Below are 17,205 nucleotides of genomic sequence, written 5' to 3' on the forward strand. Positions count from 1 at the left end.
CAGAATAGCTGCTGTCGAGGCTAAAACATATGAGCTCGGGGAAACAAAACAATTTTTATCTCCCTCTTGCAGATAACATAAAGCGCGGTGAGTCAGGGGAATTTGCCAGTTTGAGGGGCAAATTTTCTGGGAATGTTTCCGGGTCCTTGTGGAGGGTACACTCAGCGCCAATTTCAGATAATGCCTTAAGAAATTACAGATGTTATCTATTTGGGCCGTGCCAAATGCCTGCCTGGCTTCTGCCTCCTTTTTTTCTTTCCATATGTAGTAATGATAGGAAATGCCAACGAATTTCGAGGACAACAGGGTCAGAGGTGTCTCACAAGAGCACTGTGGGGAAAGAGGGTGGAAAACAGGGAATACCCAGCAATCTCATGCCTGTGTTTTGCTCTTAAGCGCTCCTTTGTTTTAATATCTAGAGTTCTAGGAAACACTTCCAGAGCCGCCTGACTATGCATGTCCCCCGCGGGGATCCGTAACTCTTGTTTCTTCCGCTCCCCCGACCCCTTCCCGACTCTCGCGTCACACGTCCTCTCCTGGGGCCGCCCGTACCTGCATCTTTTTGATTGGTTTACACGCACCCCAGATCCTTCCTGATTGGAAGCTGCGACTGAGAGTCGACATACCTCCCTTCGTAGGGTTAGGTTGAACCTGACACGCGGGGAAGAATTGAGGAAACTGGAATTTCCCGGGGACCTGACAGCGCTTGCTCTCCCACTACTCGTTTTAATTCCACGCGCTCCAAAATATCCGCCATGGAGAAATTTTGGTAATGACCTACTCCTCGTAAAGATTCCAGGAGCACATCTGACCTCTCCCTTAATCCCTCCCCCTCCCTACCTTCCGGGGGAGAATTCTGGGTAACTGATTTCGCTGGTTCCCCCAGAGGATGCTGGGTAACTAGACTTCCATGACCTCTTTTTACACCCTCCTCTTCCCCTACTCTCCGCTCCAACTGTGGGTAACTGGCCATTCAAAGAATACTGGGTAGTTGTATTGCAGAGGATTCTGGGAAACGCACATTTCTTGTTTTACTTTTCTCGCTACTCTCCACCCCCAGTTCTGGGAAACAAACACCTTATCCACTTTTACATGCTTTCTTTACCAGCAATTTATGCTCCTTTCACTTAATGGTTCAGGACTTGACCAAAGCAAGTGAAGCTTGAAGGGCAATGAAAAGGAAGTCAAGGGTTAAATAGTAAGGTTGTGAAGGGAGGGAAAGAACCATGCCCACCGCCACTCAGTACGCAGTGCCAGCTTTTATATCATCTGCCTGACACCTTCCCTCTTGCTTGCTTTATCTTGCCCCATTCACACAACCTACCAGACATTAGGTACCAATAGCTGGGCCTCCCCCTGATTCAGCTACCTCTTCCCCTTGCAGGCTATGATGTCCAGTTTATACCTACTGGTGCTCTGCTGTCCTTCTGAAGGTTGGGTCAGGCATCTAAAGGGACTGTGGCAGGGAAGGGTGTAACCTCAGTCTAATTGCTGTCATTATCATCATGAACTTCGAGGGTCTGGACCCTGGACTGGCAGAGTATGCCCCAGCTATGCATTCTGCCCTGGACCCTGTCCTGGATGCCCACCTGAATCCAAGTCTGCTGCAGAATGTGGAACTGGACCCAGAGGGAGTAACTTTGGAAGCTCTTCCCGTTCAGGAGTCAATGCACATAATGGAAGGTGTCTACTCTGAATTGCACAGTGTGGTGGCTGAAGTGGGCGTGCCTGTTTCCGTCTCCCACTTTGACTTGCACGAGGAGATGCTGTGGGTGGGGAGCCATGGGGTAAGAATTGTATCTCTAAAATGAGAGGTTGAAGGTCTTTTGTTTTGTAGGCCCAAGGACAGATGCTTTGTAGTGAGTCGGAAGTGAGTTGAGATGATGAGAGTTAATTTAGAAAGATCTTTTCAATCGAGCCAAGAGGAAGAGGATAAAGGAAGTCATAGAGTACAGGGATGAGTTACATAGCTATTCTTATTTAGAAGACATCATTTTTACCTCAGTTTGACAATTCCATGTTTTGATTATCTTGGCAACTACACTCATCAGTCAGCTCTGTAGTTTTCCAAATCAAATCTAATGTCCCTTCTGTACTTCTGTTTTTATGATCATAGAATGTTTAATGCATGGCTCTGCATATTTTACTTGGGCTGTGTAGTCTTTTCTGGTCGATTTGTAACCTCTCCAAAAACAATTATCAATGTCATTTCCTGCCCCCCCCCCCATCTCTGCATTTGTAATGTCAATTTGCTATGGAGCTGAAAGGTTTTATAAGAAATAACATACTAGAGTTAATCAAATTAGATATGCTGGACTTGGTAAAAATTATCCTTTTACAATAAAAGGACTCTTTAAGAAAAAAAGAAAGAAGGGTAAAAAAGTAACATACTGCCTGCAGTTTTTAATTTACCTTCCATGTTGTTGTTGTTGATTGCCATCGAGTCAAGCAGGACTCATAAGCGACCCTACGAACAAAAGACCTGAAGCCTTTCTATAGCTATCTTCGTTTCTCAAAGTTCATAGAGTTTCCAGAGGCATGTTGCCTAGGAAGTGGAAGCCATGCCTACCTTCCATAGGACCTGAATTCTTTATTCATTAGACAGCATGCATTTTTATTGATTCATTAGGTTCAGTGGGTAGTAATTATTATGCCAGGCACAGGAATAAAACTGAATTAAATGTTCATTTATTAAAATGTTCATTCATTAAAAATGAATTTGCCTTCAAGGAGTTTATAGGACAGTGGTGATGGGGGAAGACATACTTAGTAATTTGTAGAACTGTATGCTGGATGTTAGCATAAAAGAGGGTCAGAAGCTTCCAGGAATCACAGACATTGAACTAAATCTTGAAAGATGATCAGAAATCAGACTGAGAAGACAAGAAAAAGCTATCTTGGCAAATCAACAGGATAAACAAAGATTTCATGGTACTACACAGCATAGTGAGGATAGAGTACAGATACTACAATGAGGTTTTACTGGACTGGAACCTGTAGCTAAAAGAGACATTTATTCATTAAGTCAGTGTTTTATGAGCATTTACTATATGTTAGACCTTGGTTCAAGTTTTAAATAAGCGGGTTTAAAAAAAAAAGACAACAAAAACATGTAAAGGAGTTGAGTGTGGGAAATGGTGTTATTTTAAACTGCTGGTCTGGGAAATTCTGTCAGATAAGTCACATTGAAGTAGAGACCTAGATGCTGGTCAGGCTGTCCATTTTAGGCCCATTAGAAGGAAGAGAGAGAGCCATGTAGATAAACTAGGGACAGAACATTCTAGAGAACTTCGTGCCCTTTTTCAGAGCTCAGACACAACTCCTAAAGCTTCAAGATCCTTCAAGCTATTGAAAGACTTACCTGGAATGACAGGGTCTGGTTTGTATTCTTTTTTTTTCTGGTTTATATTCTTGTATTGAAGTAGCAGTAGTACAGAGTTTGATTTAAAGGTGAGATGGCAGAGTTAGAAGCAGTAAGATCAATTTATGAACTGTTGTAGTAGTTTATATAACATATGATGAAGGCATAACTGAAGCCCAGTAGAGATAATGCACAAGAGTATATTTGGAAAATAGAGAATAAGCAGGATTTAAGTTGACTACCAGATGTATACATTGGCTTAGTTACATATGGAATATAGTAAGAAGAAATGAAATGGGGATAGATTGTTAATTTTCAGTTTAATATGTAATATGTTTGAGATTTCTAGGGGATATCTAAGAAGACATGTTTAGCAGGTATTTGGATGCATAAATGGAGCTTAGGCAGTGGTCTGGGCTAGGGAAGGAAATTAGGAACCATCAACTTTCAAGATGACTGTTATCCATGACTGAATTAATAACTTTGTTGCCATCAGACTAGAAGGATTGGATGGTACCTGACTACCATCACTGAGCAATTTTCATCAAAGATTCTATGGAAGAATCTTGACCAAAATGAAGATAGCATAGACTAGAATTTCAAATTCTCATAGAATCCAGACTTTTTGGAGCCATAGAGACTTGATGAATCCCCCAAAACTATTACACTCAGATAACCTTTAAACCTTAAACTAAAAATATCCTCTAAAGTCTAGGGAGCTCTGGTGGGTAAGAAGCTGTGCTGCCACAGTTCGACTCCACCAGCTGCTCTGAGAGAGAAAGATGCGCAGTCTCCTCCTATGATATTTACTGCCTCTAAAAATCTGGAGGGTCAGCTATGAGTCAGTACCAACTCAGCAGCCCATAACAACAACAAACGTCTTAAAACAGTAATATAATAAAGAACGTCTCCCATGAGCATTATGCAGTTTAGATCTATCTGTGTAGAATTAAGTTGGCAAGAGCAACTTGAAAGATTAGGAAGGAACTTTAGAGGCCAGTGATGGAGAAACAACTCAGAAAAAGAAACAGAATCATTGCACAACTTGAAGAAGGTAAGCAATGTCACTGAAGTGAACATGTAAAAGTAGTTGAATAGGTTATTTAACTTAAAAAGATGTTAAAACCATGAAAATAGGAAGGAGATCTGGTGGCCTAGTGGCAAGAAGCTATGCTACAATCCTGAAGGCATATGGTTTGAATCCACCAGATGCTCTGCTGAAAAAGGAGTGACGATGCTTATCTAGATGATAACATAATTATGATAAAAACAAAAGGGGGGAAATATGGGAAGCCAGTACTAAATATTTGTAATAAACTGAATATTATTAAAAAAATAAAGGGAAAAAAAAGAAAAAGTAGTGGCAATCTCCTCCTGTGCAAGTTGGATCTGATTCAACAATACACAACAAGAAAAAAAATAAAAATAAAAGATTTAAAAAACTAAACAAACCCATGAAAATAGATGAGAATACCCAGGAAGACAGGTAGGATAAAAAGACAGGCTGGAGAGAGCCATATTTAAGGAGAAGAGCATATAAGGAAAAGGTATGACCAAAGCAACAAGAAAAGATGATGTCTTAGAAACCAAAGGAGGAATGAATTACACATTCTCTCTGGTTCAGTCTCTGACTCACAATATACTTTTCCCAGATTGCTCGTGGAAATTAAGGCTTGACTATGTAATATACAAGTAAAAACAGCTGACGGTTGAGGGTTGGATCCATCCCCCTGGTCTTCTGAGCATTGTTCTGATCAGCTGGGCATTATTCCAGTGATTGTGAAGATAACACAAGCTAGAGTGAGACAGCGTTTACAAACGTGCCTTGTAAAACTTTAAACAAAAGTAAGGTATTTATTATCAGTGTCATTACCACTAAGACATCTTAACTTTATGCCTCAGTTTCTGCTCGGAAAAAAAAAAAGGCTGAGCAGTATCCAGTATCTGATCTGTATCTGTATTGGATGGCCTTACCTCTCCACTCAGAAGATGCCTTGTAATCTTTTTGTCTCATTCCAGGGTCATGCAACTTCATTTTTTGGTCCAGCCTTGGAGCGCTACTCATCCTTTCAGGTCAATGGCAGTGATGATATCCGGCAGATCCAGAGCCTGGAGAACGGTATCCTTTTTCTCACCAAGAACAATCTCAAGTATATGGCCCGTGGGGGTCTCATTATATTTGATTACCTGTAAGTAGTTTCTTAGCCTTGGATTAGGGAAGAGGGTCACTCCTGGAGTGAGAAGGACAAAGGTTGACAATTCATGAGGCTTTGGATCTTGGGTTTTCCTCTTCCACAGGCTGGATGAGAGCGAGGATATGCACAGTCTTCTACTGACTGACAGCAGCACTCTGCTTATTGGTGGGCTGCAGAACCACATATTGGAGATTGACCTTAACACTGTCCAAGAGACTCAAAAGGTACATGGCAGGGTTAGGAAAAAAACATACAGGATTTGGGGTCATTGGAAAATTTGGGGTTTATCTGACTTGGGAAGACACCTTAGATGTGCATAAAACCTTTCTGTTTCTTTGGTCTGTGGGAAAAGTCATTCTTCTCACACTGTTTTCTCCTGCTTCCGTCCTCAGTATGCAGTCGAGACACCAGGAGTCACCATCATGAGGCAGACAAATCGTTTCTTCTTCTGTGGTCATACATCTGGCAAGGTGGGAAAGTTCATTTTTCATCTTACCACAGGGCTCGGTTCCACCAGCTTTATGATTGGCCTTCCCCTCAACTCTGAGATGATAGTTGGATTGGAGATGAGTCATGGGAGGACTGAATTCACTTCTTACTCAGCCTTATTAAACTTGATTACTTGCAGCTGATTTTTGTCATAAACTCTGCACCCTAGAAGTGAAAGTGTCAACAAAGTTCTCTTTGGAATCCCTTCCAGTTCTTGGCCTCTTTTTACTTTTTTTTTTGGTGGCAGTGATGGGATTGTTTTTACTTTTTCTGTGCTCTTAATTGCCAACACCCTACAGCCTGAGTTTCCTCAGGAAGGGTCTTAGAGGATTATGTAGGTGGCAGGTACTTTTCCTGTTAACAGTTGGCAATAACAGAGTTTTCTCTCTAGGTTTCCCTAAGAGATCTTCGTACTTTTAAGGTGGAACATGAATTTGACGCCTTCTCAGGGAGTCTGTCAGATTTTGATGTACATGGCAACCTGTTAGCTGCCTGTGGCTTCTCCAGCCGCCTCACTGGCCTGGCCTGTGACCGCTTCCTCAAGGTGTATGATCTTCGTATGATGCGTGCCATCACACCACTGCAAGTACATGTGGATCCTACCTTCTTGCGCTTCATCCCTACGTATACTTCTCGTCTTGCTATCATCTCTCAGTCAGGTATGAATGGGATGGATGTAGCATAAAATAGGAGGGATTGATGAGCTAAGGAAAATGACCAGAAGTGATGAGGGGGAAAGTAACCTTTCACTGGGGTCTTAAGGGTCTCATTTAGGTTTAGTCAGTGATTAGAGCTTTTATTTTCTCCTTGGGTTTGAAGAAAAAGGACAATGATAAAAACAGATTAGGTAGTATAGCTGTAGACTGCCTTTGCTGGGTGGGAAACCTCCCTGTGAATTAGGTAACACGCGGCATTTTCTACATCACTAGGCATGAATATGGGGGCTACCTTCCAGAGGAAGAGGGTAGGGAGGATATAAAAGGATGATTGTCTTGCACCATCCAGGGCTCATTGGGCTTCTTCCTCCTCTCTCCTAGGGCAGTGCCAGTTCTGTGAGCCCACAGGCCTGGCCAACCCAGCAGACATCTTCCATGTAAATCCTGTGGGGCCTCTGCTGATGACTTTTGATGTGTCAGCCAGCAAACAGGCCCTGGCCTTTGGGGATTCTGAGGGCTGTGTGCACCTCTGGACTGATTCCCCTGAGCCTTCCTTCAACCCCTACTCCCGTGAAACTGAATTTGCTTTGCCTTGTCTTGTGGATTCATTGCCTCCTCTGGACTGGAGCCAGGATCTGCTTCCTCTTTCCCTCATCCCTGTCCCACTCACCACTGACACGCTGCTTTCTGACTGGCCTGCTGCCAACTCTGCTCCAGCTCCCAGGTTGTACCTCACATCTGAGCCAAAGGAGGGAGGGCAAAAGGCTGAGACAACAAAATTCAGGATTCTCAGCTAGCTAGCTATTATTTTCTCTCTTTCCTGATTTTTGTTTACCCTCCCTGTATGTATGTATGTATGTATGTATATTTTGGGGTTTTTTTTCCTATTCTCACCTTTGGGTACTGGGGACTGTCGAGGTAGGTAGTACAACCCTTCAAGACTTAGAACTGCACTGCTTTATAGGCGAGCACCACCTGTGGATGCAGAGATTCTGCGCACCATGAAGAAGGTGGGCTTCATTGGCTATGCTCCCAACCCTCGCACCCGGCTTCGAAATCAGGTGTGTTCAGAAAGGTTAACCCTCACTCAAGCCCTCTGAAGCTCTCCTTTTTTTTAAAAAAAAAAAATTAGTTCTTAAAAGTTTGCTGCATGGCTCGTCAAGAGAAGACATATCATAAAATAATGTTTTATGTTCTGTCTCTAAATGTTAAAAGGAATGTTACAGGTATTCAGTGCCAGAGCTGTTTGGAAGGAGATTGTTATTCTGGGCTGGAATGGTTGGGGAAGGCATACTGCAAGAGGTGATTACTGAATTGAGGAGGCTGGATGTGGATAATAGAGAGTAACAGGGGAAAAGGCTCAAGATGATAGAACAGTGTCAGTAAAGGTCTCCAGTGACATAAATGCAAACGGTGTGTCTGAGAGAGAGTACAATTATGTTAACCTGTGTAAAGTAGTTTATAGGATTGGGAGGTAATGAGAGATTAATAAAAACCAGATTGTGAAGCCTTGAATACCAGTGTGGTAGTGGAAGGAGTGATGTGCTCTAAGTAGAATTCTGGCAAATTTGTTTGGTAATGGTGTGTTGGACAGAATGAATGTAGGGTGTCCAAAGTGGAGGTCATCATAGTTGTCCCGCTGTGATGTGATGGAGTGATAGCAGTGGCATGAAAAGGAAAACCAGTAATGCTGAAGATGCCACCAAGATAGAAATTTTAGGACTTGTTGGCTCTTTTGTTGTTGGGATAATGGTGGAGAGAAGTCAAAGATGATTAAGACATCCAACCAAATTCCCTTTTTTTTTTTTTTTAATGTGTATACCATCAAATCGGATCTGACTGGTACAGGAGGAGTTTGTCCTTCCATCTTCAGCAGAGCATCTGGTAGATCAAATTCCCTTTTTTTAAAACATCTTAGATTCCTTACCGACTCAAGGAGTCAGACAGTGAATTTGACAGCTTCAGCCAAGTCACTGAGTCACCAATAGGACGGGAAGAGGAGCCACATCTCCACATGGTCTCTAAAAAATACCGCAAGGTGCTGGAGGACACCAGGATGGGGGCCTGTGGGCTGTGGGAAAGGTGCCTGGGGAAGGGGATCATAACAGAAAGCTAGAAGGGCTCAGTTAGTTATGAGGCTCCTACCTTGGGCCCAGGAAAGAGGTTCTAGCAAAGGTTATGGCGCCTGGGAAGATCTGGGGGACTTTGAGAATATCTTTACTGCTGCTGAGACCATTTCTACCTCAGGTGACAATCAAATACTCCAAGCTAGGGCTGGAAGATTTTGACTTCAAACACTACAATAAGACCTTGTTTGCTGGATTAGAGCCCCACATCCCTAATGCCTACTGTAACTGCATGATTCAGGTAAGGGTGGGGTTTCCTATGACTTGAATATACCTATTGCTTTCTTCCCTGTGGCCCCATAAGCTCTATTCTTTTTCTGGGTCTCCCAACCAAGTAACTTTACCATGGGCACCTCTATCATTCTTTCTTCCCCCACAAATCTTCACATCTCCTCTGTGAGCTCTTTCTCAGTAGACTCTTGTTTTTTGCGGTGGTTTTTTTAAAGCCAATCAAATTCAGCAGTGGGGGGTTGTATACCAACTTTAGTTGCACTAATGTTAGTGGACTCCTGATTTATATTCTCTCTAAGCTTTCTCAACCTCTTCATCTCTGCTGTTGTCCATCCCAGTTTCCTGAACCTCCTCCCTACTCTTTCTTCTGTTGTGTGCCATCAAGTCGGAACTGACCCTGGCTGACCATCTGGCAGGTTTTCTGAGGCAGTTAATCAGATGGGAGAAGACTGCCCATCCTTCTGCAAAGCAGCTGGTAGATTCGAACTGTGTTACTTTGAGATTGCAGCGCAGCTTCTTACCACTAGGCCACCAAAGCTCCTTTGTAAAGGTAAAGACCATGTTAATCAGTTCTTCCTTCTAGGTGCTTTATTTCCTGGAGCCTGTTCGCTGTCTTATCCAGAACCACCTCTGCCAAAAGGAATTCTGCCTAGCATGTGAGTTAGGCTTCCTCTTCCACATGTTGGACCTCTCCCGTGGTGACCCATGCCAGGTCAGTGCCTAGACACCTGGATTGGGTTTTTGGTGGTTTTTTTCCCTTTTTCTTGAGTGTACTGTTGAATTGGATCTGACTGGCACAGGAGGAGATTGTCCCTCCTTCTCCAGCAGAGTATCTGGTGGATTTGAACTGTGTGCACCTTTGGTATTATAGTGCAACTTCTTGCCACTAGGCCACCAGAGCACCGACCTGGGGTATTTTAACAGAGAAAGGGATGGGAAGTAGAGAGTTGACCGGGCTATCACTGTATAAATGGCTAGAAAAGAGAAAATAACTCCTTCTCACCAGTACACTTCCTTTATTCCAGGGCAGTAATTTTCTTCGGGCATTTCGTACCATTCCGGAGGCTTCCGCCCTTGGTCTGATCTTGGCGGACTCAGATGAGGCCTCAGGAAAGGGCAATTTGGCCAGGCTCATTCAGAGGTGGAATCGTTTCATTCTCACTCAGCTGCACCAAGATATGCAGGAGCTGGAAGTGCCCCAGGCCTATCGGGGTGCTGGAGGCAGGTATGAAATTAGGATCAGAGTAGTTAAAGGCACATGACAAGCCTGTTTGTGATGTTAAGGTTCTCTTAGCTCCCTCAGTCTGCTTATGTCACCCTTCCTACTCTTAGCAGCTTTTGCTCGTCGGGAGACTCTGTCATAGGGCAGCTGTTCAGCTGTGAGATGGAGAACTGCAGCCTCTGCCGCTGTGGGAGTGAGACCGTGCGTGCCTCCTCCACCCTGCTCTTTACGCTGTCCTATCCTGAAGGTAGCAACAATGATAAACCCTAAAGCTAGGTTGGGAAGGTTTCCCCAAATGTTCTATAACATAGGGAGGCAATGTCAGAGCACTGTGGGTAGACAGGAGAACTTGAAATGAAGCATCTGGTTTCCTCTCAGATAAAACTGGGAAGAACTATGACTTTGCCCAAGTACTGAAGCGAAGCATCTGCCTAGAACAGAACACACAGGCCTGGTGTGACAACTGTGAAAAGTACCAGCCCACGGTAAGTCCTGCCATGTTTGGGACTCAGCAGTACTTATCTCTGGGGCTGGCTGTGTTAGCACTGCCAGCCAGAGACCTAGAGAGAGTAGGAGAATGCCAGTTTAAGGATGCAGTTGGAGATTTTCCTGTTCCTTTTATTCCAGGTTTCTTTTCCTGTAGGATTCTTGCCATTCCTTGTTTGTTTTGTCCATTCAGATTCAAACCCGCAATATCCGCCATCTGCCAGATATTCTTGTTATCAATTGTGAGGTGAACAGCTCAAAAGAGGCAGATTTCTGGAGGATGCAGGCTGAGGTGAGGGCTGCGGCTGGAAACTTAATTTTCTATCCCTTCTGATCTCCATCTCTTACTATGTTCTAAGGAATCGGTGTCTTACTCTTTGTATTCAGTTTGCCTTCAAGATGACAATAAAGAAGTATGGTGGGGAAATCTCTAAGAACAAGGAGTTTGCTTTGGCTGATTGGTAGGTACTGTTTTGGGAGTTGTCAAAGGATTGAACTAGCCAGTGGTTTCTTCTGTCACTGACTCGAAGTCTTCATAATTAATTCTCTTGTCCTGTAGGAAAGAGCTAGGGAGTCCAGAGGGCATGCTGATATGCCCCTCCATTGAAGAGTTGAAGAACATCTGGCTTCCTTTCTCCATTCGTATGAAGATGACCAAGAACAAAGGACTGGATGTTTGCAATTGGACTGATGGGGATGAGGTGCAGGTTTTTTAAAAACTGGGAAGAAGAGGGGAAATACGGGAGAAAAGGTGGGGGCAAAACAGAAATCAGGGCCTGGAACTTTGTAGAGGGAAAAGGGAAGGAATAAGGCCAATAGTTACCTGTTTGGGGATTTTCCAGACTGTCTGAAGTTAATGTTTGAAGTCATAGATGAGCTGGGCTGGAGATAATCCACCCTAGTAGTTCCCAGTGCCTCTAGCTCCCTGCCCTTTATCCCCATTCCCCATCCTTCCCCACCATTAACCTTAGCTTAGCAGCTTGGGTGCCCCCCTCACAGTGGGGCCCAGCCAGGGCAGAGGAAGAGCATGGAGTCTATGTGTATGACTTGATGGCTACTGTGGTACACATCCTGGACTCACGCACGGGGGGCAGCCTGGTGGCTCACATCAGAGTTGGAGAGACCTATCACCAGCGCAAGGAGGTAAGCAGGGACACTCCTGTGGGCCACAGTGGAGTCACAAATCTGCCCCTCTCTTGAGTACAATCCAGAGCAATGCAGCTATCACTTAGGGATTGTTTTTCCTCTGTATTTCACAGGGCGTTACACACCAGCAGTGGTATCTCTTCAATGACTTTCTTATTGAACCTATTGATAAGGTTAGTTGCAACATATTCTGTGGACCCCTCCTTCCATTTATCACCCTCAGGGTTCTAGGAAATGACAGATTTAGGAAGAAGGGTGTGTTCCCCAGGAATAAAGCATTAGCAAAGCTAAAAACAGTACTTGAGTTCTATCTTTTGTCTGATTTATTAAACAGAAAAAAGGGGGAGTATGTGTGTTTATACGTATGTCATTAAGTGTCTCTTCTCTTCTGTAGCATGAAGGTGTGCAGTTTGACATGAATTGGAAAGTACCTGCTATCCTTTATTATGTCAAAAGGAATCTCAATTCCAAATACAACCTGAATAGTAAGTGGTCCAGAGTAGGTCCAAAATATGCAGCTTAGGTTGATGAGTGGGAATCAATCTGGGAAATGGCTTTTTAGGATTAGAACTCATAGCCAGTGTTAACATAGTTTTAGAGATATTAGATATGTAAGATACTTTCAAAAACCTAAGCTGATTCCTTCTCATCAGGCATTGACTTTAGAAGCTAGAGATCCTGAGAGGGAAAAGTAGAAGTAGATGGAACAACTCATTAAAATCTGGTTAAAATGGCCAAATTTATGATTTTGAATCTAACCAGTTCCAAGCTTGCTTATCTCCAAGTGAACATTTTTTTACTTTATTTGGAGATTAACTTATTCTTAACTCCCTTCTTGGTAGCTTCAAATCTTTAATAATGCTTCCCTATAAACTTATTTTCCTTGATTTTCTAACTGAGGCCTAAAGTGAAAGTTTTATACTTTCCTTTTTTGTCCCTATTGTTTTCTTAGCTGATTTCTGAATAATTTTCTGATTTGACTTTAATTAAGGAGAGGATCAGAGTATAGATCCAGTCTCTGGCTAGTAAACCTGGGCTTTCTTCCCGTGGTTACTTTGCTGTCCCCAGACAATTATCTCTGCCTTTTCCTCTTTAGTCAAGAACCCTATTGAGGCAAGTGTCCTATTGGCTGAAGCCTCGTTGGCACGGAAACAGCGGAAAACACATACTACCTTCATTCCACTGATGCTGAATGAGATGCCACAGGTTGGGGACCTGGTGGGCCTGGATGCTGAATTTGTCACTCTTAATGAGGTAACCACAACAAAAAAAGATATGGTATTAGAGAATAACTTTGAGGATATCAAGACTTTCAGGTGATTCCTTATTTACTTTTCATGTAGGAGGAAGCAGAATTGCGTAGTGATGGTACCAAGTCTACCATTAAACCAAGCCAGATGTCAGTAGCAAGGATTACCTGTGTTCGGGGCCAGGGACCAAATGAGGGTATCCCCTTCATTGATGATTACATCTCTACCCAGGAGCAGGTATTATGAAACAGGGTGCTGAAGCAATGAATGAATGGAAATCCAAAATCTCTATAAATGTTCATTAAAATCATTAAAATTTTTAAAAAAAGAAAGAAAAAAAAAGAGATGGGGTGCAAATGAGGCTGACCCTGTGCTTTTATAGAGTAAACCCTGGTAGCATAGTCTATAGGGAGTTGTACTGCTAGCCCAAAGCTGGTACCTGTCTGGTGATCTTAACCCACCAGCACCTTCAAGGGAGAATGAGAGGTAGTTTCCTCTCATGTGATTTACAGCCTCTGAAAACCTGCTGGTGGGTAAGCTGTGAGTCAGTTCCAACTCAAGAGCAATGAGTTTGAGTTTTTGAGATGCCAGAGAGAACTTGTTAGGGGAAGATTCTGCTGTTATTTCCTGGATAACTTGTCCTTTTCTCTATCCCTAGGTGGTGGATTACTTGACACAATACTCGGGCATAAAGCCAGGAGACCTTGATGCCAAGATCTCCTCCAAGCACCTTACAACTCTCAAGTCTACCTACTTAAAGCTTCGCTTTCTAATAGACATTGGAGTCAAATTCGTGGGTCATGGTCTGCAGAAAGACTTTCGGGTCATCAATCTTATGGTTCGGACAGAGCGCTTTTAAGAGTCTTTGAGGGCAGGCTCATCAGTGTATAGAATTGTGTTTTCAGGGACCAAGGAAATCAGTTGATCCTCTACCCTCAACCTCTCACTCTTCTCTTTTCCAGGTGCCCAAAGACCAAGTCCTTGACACTGTTTACCTGTTCCATATGCCTCGTAAACGTATGATTTCCCTGCGATTTCTTGCTTGGTACTTCCTAGGTGAGTTCTACCTTGTCAGAGCCCTGTGATACTCATAAGCAGGGAAGCCTGTTGGAGGGCCGTGTTATAGGAGTATCTTGAGTTAACAGTGAGAATTACTGTGCAGAGGTATGTAATTCCTTCCTTAAAGGGCAATCAGGATTATTGTTATTTCTGAGAGGAGAGATGGAAGGACAGGTTCCTGCCTTCCTTTGCCAGGTCCCCAACTTTTCCATCTCTACTTCTGCTAGACTTGAAGATTCAAGGGGAGACTCATGACAGTATTGAAGATGCACGCACTGCCCTTCAGCTCTACCGAAAGTATCTAGAGCTAAGCAAGAATGGCACTGAGCCTGAATCCTTCCACAAAGTGCTCAAGGGTCTTTACGAGAAGGGCCGAAAGATGGACTGGAAAGTCCCTGAGCCTGAGGGCCAAACAAGTCCGAAGAGTAAGCCCTGGGATAGGGCAGGGGAAACTGGACTGGGTAGGTTTACACTAATATATGGTGATTATATCCACCATAATGATGATGATGATGATGATGATGTTGTAATATATGATTACTACCTTGTACCTATAAAGCATTTAACAGTTTACAAAGTACATTATCCTTTCCATCAGTGAAAAAGATTCTCATATTGAAACTCTCACAAACTCCTTTTACCCAAATCTAAAATTGTATTTTTCTCTTTACATTTTGCCTCAGAGAGCAACCCAAGTGTTTCCTTCCCCCTGCACCACACACACATAACTTAGGGATTATGTTTTTTGTTTTGTTTCTGACAGATTCAGCTGTCTTCTCCTCAGTGCTGGCACTCTGACCAACTCTCTGTCTACAAAGCACTCCCTCATCCTCTAGTGCTCTGTGGCCCTAGACCTGGGAGATGGTGTCTCGAGTTGGCCACTCACTGACACAGACCTGATCAGGATCCACAGTTGGTGCTATAAAAAGAACTGGAATGAAGCAGAATTGCTGTCTAGAGTCTACAAACCAGATTCTTTCATCATCTTTGTGAAATAGTGGACCAGAAAGAAAGTCCACTATTTTGGCCCTGATGGAAACTGGTATAAGTAAACATCCTGGATCATTAATATCCAGATTAAGAAGAACCTGAAACCAAAACTTTCAGTTTCTAGCTGGCTGGGGACTAGAGTCCCGGACTGTGACAAGAGGATATAGCCGTAATTCAGGCCTTAGCTCAAGTCTTGACTGTCTGAGGAGCCAGCATGTTAATATTGGTGGCTCAGGTAAATCCAGTGTTGCCAACAACACCATTGCCAAAAGGGCCTTTGAGTCTTGGACCAAGCTTAGCTGCTGGCTTCCTGCCAACAGCCGAGAAGCATCTGTCTTCCATCTACTCTCCTACCCCAAATTTTCTTAAAGATTTTAAAAATTTTTGTCTTAAACTGCATGTTTCATAAAATAAAAACCAAAAGCACTATTGGCTATCATTTATCCCATCAAAGAACTGCTAGTGTGTGGTTCCCTGACCAGCCTTCCTCTCCAATTTCCTTTGTGGCGACTTCCTATTTCAGCTGGGAAAACAAAGCTTTTGTTTACATTCCCACTTGAAAAGGAAAGTAAATTTCTGGAGTATAAAGTTACGGATATTGGAGTAATAAAATGAATCCTTTTCTGGGCAATGTTAGAAGGATGACTTAGAGGGTTAAATGTTGGGCTGCTTTCTGAAAGGTCAGTAGTTTGAATACACCAGCCATTCAGGAAGAGAAAGATGAGGCAATCTCCTACAGTGATAGTTACAGCCTTGGGAACTTTATGAAGCCGTTTTACTATGATATTCATGGTTACTCACAGGCTATGTTAATTTCTTCCATAGAGCATCCTATATCTTGTCATTTACTAAGAAAGGACAATTTTTCTCCCATAGTTTTTTTATTTTGGGTGATTTTTGGTGGTGGTGTTTTGTTATGTTTTGGTTTTTTTTTTTAATGGGCTACAAAATACCCATCTCCTCAATTACCTTTATGAATGGCATATATGTCAATGTGTAGAAATAAGTATTTTGTTTGGTTAAAAGTAGCAAAAATGGCAGTCTTAAGACAGTTCTTACAAAAAGGTGTAACAAAGAGAATAAGATACTTTGGAGTCAGGTTTACTGGGAGGGACTTAGTTTTCACTGACTGTCTGTCATTTACTGTTTGTGATATAAATGCAGATAAACCTACATCAGTGAATGATTATCAAAGTTTAAAGAACATAATCCTGTTCCTTTCTTTTCTGTGGTCACTATGAGTCATACTCAATAGCCCATAACAGCAACCCATCCCATTTGTTGTGTACCATCAAGTCGGACCCGACTCATAGCTGACCCTCTAGCAGTTTTTCATAGGCAGTAAATTGCATTGGAGGAAATTACCAAATTTTTTCCCGCAGAGCAGCTAGTGGATTTTAAGTGTGTGCCTTTGGGTTGGCAGCACAATTTATTACCAAGCCACCAGAGCTTAGTCAGGAGATAGATTGCATTGGAAAAGTCTGCTGTCGGAGAACTCTCCAAAGTACTGAGTAACAGTGATGTCCATTTAACGATTTAAAGTGCAGCTAATTCAGGCACTTGCTATATGTCTAAGCTGGACAATGAGTAAAGATGACAGAAGAATAACTGATGCCTTTGAGTTGTTGAAGAAGAGTACAGAATATCCATCCCATGTACTGCCAAAAGAACAAACAGATGTCTGGAGGAAGTGCAGCCAGAGGGCTTCTCAGAAGCAAGGATGGTGAAACTTCATTTCATATATTTTGGGCATGTTTTGTGTACTGTGGAGTAGGAGCTGATCCATCAGTGGGTTTTCAGAGGCAGTAAATCACACGGAGGAGATTGTTCATCTTTGCCCCGCCAAGCAGCTGGTGGGTTTGAATCATGCACCTTTGCATTGGCAGTGCAATTTACTACTAAGCCACCAGGATGGGGGGGATGGGGCTCTAGTGGCTTAGTGTTAAGAAGCTGCGCTGCAATCCCAAAGGTCTGGGGTTTGAATTCACTGGGAG

The 17,205-nt window shown here is 43.0% G+C and overlaps 1 protein-coding gene across 3 annotated transcripts; it reads left to right on the forward strand.

The window, feature by feature from the left end:
• The first annotated feature begins 588 nt into the window (after window positions 1–588).
• Window positions 589–15,019, forward strand: PAN2 (PAN2 poly(A) specific ribonuclease subunit homolog (S. cerevisiae)). Of its 3 annotated transcripts, XM_006897625.1 has the most exons (26): window positions 589–769; window positions 1,385–1,787; window positions 5,381–5,550; window positions 5,660–5,780; window positions 5,949–6,026; window positions 6,437–6,704; window positions 7,083–7,425; window positions 7,666–7,762; window positions 8,620–8,739; window positions 8,949–9,068; window positions 9,642–9,770; window positions 10,084–10,283; window positions 10,391–10,527; window positions 10,659–10,765; window positions 10,960–11,058; window positions 11,154–11,227; window positions 11,326–11,473; window positions 11,766–11,909; window positions 12,026–12,085; window positions 12,307–12,397; window positions 13,009–13,166; window positions 13,256–13,399; window positions 13,821–14,000; window positions 14,125–14,218; window positions 14,449–14,646; window positions 14,985–15,019. In XM_006897625.1, exons 2-26 carry the CDS (start codon window positions 1,506–1,508, stop codon window positions 15,017–15,019), a joined length of 3,597 nt encoding a protein of 1,198 aa, XP_006897687.1. In that variant the 5' UTR covers window positions 589–769; window positions 1,385–1,505. The 3 variants fall into 3 exon arrangements, with proteins under 3 accessions (XP_006897687.1, XP_006897689.1, XP_006897688.1); XM_006897627.1 differs by lacking the exon at window positions 589–769 and having other exon boundaries at window positions 1,503–1,787; window positions 10,394–10,534; window positions 10,654–10,765; XM_006897626.1 differs by lacking the exon at window positions 589–769 and having other exon boundaries at window positions 1,506–1,787; window positions 10,391–10,534; window positions 10,654–10,765.
• Window positions 15,020–17,205: the final 2,186 nt, after the last annotated feature.

The sequence above is a fragment of the Elephantulus edwardii genome, unplaced genomic scaffold, assembly GCF_000299155.1.
Source record: "Elephantulus edwardii isolate Elephantulus edwardi_28Jun2011 unplaced genomic scaffold, EleEdw1.0 scaffold00212, whole genome shotgun sequence".
In the NCBI taxonomy this organism is placed as follows: Eukaryota; Metazoa; Chordata; class Mammalia; order Macroscelidea; family Macroscelididae; genus Elephantulus; species Elephantulus edwardii.

Coding starts and splice junctions, on each gene's coding strand:
- PAN2 (XM_006897626.1), top strand. CDS start 1,506: ATGAACTTCGAGGGTCTGGACCCTGGACTGGCAGAGTATGCCCCAGCT. Junction 5,551..5,659: donor CTCATTATATTTGATTACCT/GTAAGTAGTTTC, acceptor CCTCTTCCACAG/GCTGGATGAGAGCGAGGATA. Junction 7,426..7,665: donor AACTCTGCTCCAGCTCCCAG/GTTGTACCTCAC, acceptor ACTGCTTTATAG/GCGAGCACCACCTGTGGATG.